We start from the raw sequence: 5,033 nt of genomic DNA, 5'->3' as shown, positions 1-5,033 counted from the left end.
TCCGCTTTACGGTAACTCGTCACTTCCTTTCTCACCGGCGCTCCGTCGGGGTTTTGCATAGTTTGAGGACTGCTTGGAGTAAAAGTACAGATAGGGTGTCTCATCCATCACGGTAAGATTACAGAAACACATGTACAGACGTATGAGAAGCCACCGGTTTCAGTCGTGTTTAAAGTTAAATCGTAGAGAGTCATGTGTACGTGTTTGCGGCCTGACACCCGAGTTAGCTTAGCCTGGCTAGCGCGGCCACCTGGCAAGATGGCTAGCGTTAGCCACTGTTAGCTAAACGAGTCACACCCGATAAAACATTCAACATCCGGGAGAAAGTTTGGTTATCTTTAGTTGATATCGTTTGGATAGTTAGTTACACTAAATCCGTTATGTGTCCTCCTCGATATTTGTCAGGTATTGGCTAATTGTGTGTAACGTCAGCATGTGACACCGGTACAAGTGAAGGTAACATAAGATCATGTTAGCTATGTTAGCTAGTGGTGCCAGATGTTGGCTAAAAGATGCTGTGAGATATAAATGTCTTTGTATCAGCCGACCAACGCCTAAGCTTTACTCCAAGAATATAAAAAAGTTATTCAATATATTCTCCAGAATGTCATCTTAATTAAACATGTTGATCAGCTAACGGTGTGACGAAGGAGTGGCGTCACTTCTGCTAGTATCCGTTTTAATAATTGTAACTACTAACTTTGACGTTTTCTGCAGTTAATCACTGCGAATAATAGTAAGAAAATATGTGAGTCAGTGCTTAAAAGGCTATTGAAATCACTGATTGGCCAAACAACAGAAAATAACTCTAGAACAATGTTGTTGAAGTGATACTTGGTTGTTGGATGTTCGGGGGTCGATGATGATGAGCCCACTGCATAAGCTGATCAGTGCATATTTATTTTAGTGCATTGCTGGATAAATCCGTGCTGCTCATTGCCCGAGACCCTGTGCATCTTTAGACCTTCACGCTCTGTTTAAAAAAATATCTCGAAACAATTTCAGACATTTTGTCTTTTTCTCTCTGACTTCAGGTCATGGCAAAGTTCAACGCCCCTGTGATCCAGGACAACCCGTCCGGATGGGGTCCCTGTGCGGTCCCAGAGAAGTTTAAAGACATGCCCTACCAGCCGTTCAGCAAAGGAGACCGTCTGGGAAAGGTTTGTTCTTCTCACATGGAACATTATTAAAGGTCTCTAATGAAAGAAGTTTAACTCACGGTGTTTGTTCTCTCTGTCAGGTCGCTGACTGGACCGGAGCCACTTATCAAGACAAGAGATACACAAGTAAGACATCTGTCCAAATGTTCCTCAGATGTAGATTTTATTTGAGTGTCCCTTCTTCTAAAAAATTGAGTTTAGTGGTTTCACTTCATACGTTTGTGTGTCGGACGGTTGAACGGTTGAAAATACAGATTGAAATTGAAAGACTGTGAATACACATCGTCAATGTTTCTTCTAGTTAATTAATCACCACAAAGACATCGTCCACTTGTGGGAAACAGTCATTTCCAGCATTCAAACATTTTGAAATAAAGAGCAAATAAACAGATTATTACATGGATTTAAGTTGATTTTCTTGTGTATTTTCTGTCTTCAGATAAATATTCCTCTCAGTTCGGAGGCGGGAGTCAGTACGCCTACTTCCACGAGGAGGATGAGACGAGCTTCCAGCTGGTGGACACGGCCAAGACGCAGAAGACGGCCTACCAGAGGAACCGCATGAGGTTTGCTCAGGTACGAACCCCAGAAGGCCCCACACACACACATGCAACAATACATGTCGCTCTGCTGATTCAAAATGTAAGAATCTAATAACACGTTTGTTTGGTTCTACAGAGGAATCTGCGCAGAGACAAAGACCGAAGGAACCTGACTCAGTTCAACATGCAGACGCTCCCGAAGAGCGCCAAGCAGAAGGAGAGGTGAGAACCATCACATACTGTCTGTGAGGGCACATCTACCTCTCTTTACCTCTCGCTCTCTCTTCATCTCTCTCTCTTTCTCTCTCTGACAGCTGATCATGTTGTTAATACTTCACATTAATCTCACATTTGTGTCTTTCAGGGATCGCATGCGTCTGCAGAAGAAGTTCCAGAAGCAGTTTGGAGTTCGTCAGAAGTGGGACCAGAAATCCCAGGTATCCATCGGTTATTGGCTTTATTGTTGGATCAGAGCTGCAGTAGTATATTTTTTTTTTTAGATGTACAGTGGAAACATGATGACTTGAGTTTTATGATGTTGTCTGGACAAACTTTGAAATTATAACCGAATTTTGTGAGTGAGATAATTCTCTCTGTTCTTGTAGCGCGTTGATTCTTCTGTTGAGGGTTTTATTTGGTGGCATCGGTGTTAACATTTGTTCTTCCTGTGCAACCCTTCTCTCTCTCTCTCCTTCCTCTCTCTACCTTCCTCGCTCTCTCTCTCTCTCTCTCCCCCCCCCCCCTCCCCCCCCCCCCCCCCCCCCTCTCCCTCTACACCGCCCTCTCCATGTCCATGTACTTCATGTCCCAGCTGAAACCCAGAGACTCCTCAGTGGAGGTTAGGAGCGACTGGGAGGTGAAGGAGGAGATGGACTTCCCCCGACTGATGAAGATGAGATACATGGAGGTGGCCGACCCCGAAGACATGTAAGTGAACCTCTCTCACCCGTCGGTCATTAATGTGACTCCAGAAGGTGACGAGCTCTTGTTTCCTGTAGCGAGTGCTGCGGTGCTTTGGAGCACTACGACAAGGCTTTTGACCGGATCACCACCCGCAATGAAAAGCAGCTGAAGAGCATCAAGAGGATCTTCCACACCGTCACTACCACCGACGACCCCGTCATCCGCAAGGTAAACAGGTTTACACACAAGGAGCTGCTTCAGTAAACATCAATCTCAACTTGTTGTTGTTTTCATGCTTTCTTTGACAACAAACTGTATTTGTATTGTTCTCTTTCAGCTGGCTAAGACTCAGGGCAATGTGTTTGCCACGGACGCCATCTTGGCCACCTTGATGTGTTGCACGCGCTCAGTCAACTCCTGGGACATCATCGTGCAGAGAGTCGGCAACAAGCTGTTCTTTGATAAGAGAGACAACTCTGACTTTGGTGAGGCGCTGACGGTGTTTCCTGTGTGTGTTGAGACGACCTTCCTCCTTAAAAATAAACTGTTTAAAAAGCCTCTTGGATCAGCTGTTAAAAGCATCGTCACAAAGCTGAAAACAGCAGTTTGTTCTTTTTAGAGATGCGAGGTTCTCACAGGACAAACACGATGATCTTATAGAATATGATGCATTGATGGAGATTAAACCAGCCACCAGGATATAAAGCTACAACACATAATACAGATTAATGCAGCAGTAATATTAATCCAGAAACGTCTACTATATAATAATGAAACACTGACGGCGAACATTTCGCTCCTCTATCAATACTTTTACTTTATATACTAAAGATACATGTAGCTGATACTACTCGCATACTTTTACTAAAGTAAGGTTTTGAATGCAGGACTTTTACTTCTAGTGGAGTATTTTCCCAGCGTGATATTGGTACGTTTACTTTAGCAAAGGATCTGAGTATTTACTTCCACCACTGCATTTTACCAGCCAGTGTTGCTTTACCGCTGTAACATCTGTAACATCTGTAACTGCTCCTCTCAGACCTGCTCACCGTGAGTGAGACCGCCAACGAGCCGCCGCAGGATGAGGGCAACTCCTTCAACTCTCCTCGTAACTTGGCGATGGAGGCCACATACATCAACCACAACTTCAGCCAGCAGTGTTTACGCGTGGTGAGAATGCACTCAAGTTGAACCCCCAACCTGTTTCAGGTCTTTGTGCTAAGCTAACCAGCTGCTGGCTGCAGCAGACAGACAATTTTCTCATCTAACCCCTTTTTAAAACGCATATGAACGTATTTCCCAAAATGTCAAACCTTTGCTTCAGCGAGTGCCTCCAGTCATACATGGTTTGTCTGTAGTTGCACGTTACAAATTGATCATCTTCCTTTTGACTATTTTATGAACATGTGTCGTGGTTTTCTTCTTTTATTCAGGGTGGAGAGCGGTACAAGTTTCCTACCTCCAACCCGTTTGTGGAGGAGGATACGGACAAGAGCGAGGTTGCATCTGTGGCCTACAGGTAGGCCCTGAACCCTGTGGTTAGGTGTACTTAACATCTGTAAGCCTGTACATGGTGTAAAGCACTGATAAGCTACTTGAATGTGAAATATTAGATGTTTTTTATCCTATTATCACAAGATAATAAAACTGCTGTTGGCTGTACTAACTGTTTCCTCTCAGGCTGACGGCTTGTTTGTGTTCTTTAGGTACCGCCAGTGGAAGCTCGGGGAAGACATTGATCTGATAGTTCGCTGTGAACATGACGGAGTGATGACTGGTGCCAACGGAGAAGTGTCCTTCATTAACGTCAAGACTCTCAACGAGTGGGACTCCAGGGTAGGAGGCAGCGTGGAGAAGTCCTGAGCTACTTTACTTTATATTACCAGGCTTAAAAACACGCTTCGTTTTTCAAATGCCGTTTTTCCTCTTATTAAACAATCATTTTGACTGAACTTAAAATAAAATAATTTTTGAGATCAGTGTCTGTTTTTAAGGCTAAACTAAAATAATTATTCTTGTATGTCCTGTTTGAGAGTCGTGACAAACGGGGAACGACTCTGTGAGCAAACGGAGTTTAGTTCATGCGTCGGGATGCAGAAGTCCCAAAAAGATATTTGGGTCAAACTATAACCACAAAAATGATCCTTGTGTGCAATTTAAAAATCCGACTGGCTTCAGTTTTGTTAAGAATATTAACGATGTATTTTTAGATTTTCAAAACTAAACTGCTTTGGTCTCTCTGTTGTACCTTCAGCATTGTAACGGGGTGGACTGGCGTCAGAAGCTGGACTCTCAGAGAGGAGCCGTCCTGGCCACCGAGCTGAAGAACAACAGCTACAAACTGGCCCGCTGGACCTGCTGCGCCATGCTGGCTGGATCCGAGTACCTCAAACTGGGGTGAGGAACACACACATGACATACTGTTACT

At 44.1% G+C, this 5,033-nt stretch overlaps 1 protein-coding gene across 2 annotated transcripts in view; it reads left to right on the top strand.

Annotated features, from left to right (window-relative positions):
• Positions 1-5,033, top strand: part of eif3d (eukaryotic translation initiation factor 3, subunit D) — a 21,924-nt gene continuing 16,891 nt past the window's right edge. For both annotated transcript variants that reach the window (XM_031862348.1, XM_031862349.1), the window contains exons 1-13: positions 1-112; positions 1,035-1,160; positions 1,241-1,286; positions 1,600-1,736; positions 1,839-1,924; positions 2,067-2,139; positions 2,514-2,629; positions 2,701-2,833; positions 2,943-3,090; positions 3,645-3,775; positions 4,039-4,124; positions 4,312-4,441; positions 4,860-5,002. In XM_031862348.1, the coding sequence (XP_031718208.1) occupies positions 1,038-1,160; positions 1,241-1,286; positions 1,600-1,736; positions 1,839-1,924; positions 2,067-2,139; positions 2,514-2,629; positions 2,701-2,833; positions 2,943-3,090; positions 3,645-3,775; positions 4,039-4,124; positions 4,312-4,441; positions 4,860-5,002 (1,352 nt within the window). In that variant the 5' untranslated portion in view covers positions 1-112; positions 1,035-1,037. The remainder of the gene's footprint in view (positions 113-1,034; positions 1,161-1,240; positions 1,287-1,599; positions 1,737-1,838; positions 1,925-2,066; positions 2,140-2,513; positions 2,630-2,700; positions 2,834-2,942; positions 3,091-3,644; positions 3,776-4,038; positions 4,125-4,311; positions 4,442-4,859; positions 5,003-5,033) is intronic.

The sequence above is a fragment of the Anarrhichthys ocellatus genome, unplaced genomic scaffold (assembly GCF_004355925.1).
Source record: "Anarrhichthys ocellatus isolate YVR2014 unplaced genomic scaffold, GSC_Weel_1.0 scaffold26, whole genome shotgun sequence".
NCBI classification, from domain to species: domain Eukaryota; kingdom Metazoa; phylum Chordata; class Actinopteri; order Perciformes; family Anarhichadidae; genus Anarrhichthys; species Anarrhichthys ocellatus.
The sequence above is the reverse complement of the archived record's forward strand: the minus strand, read 5'-3'. Positions and strand labels throughout refer to the sequence as shown.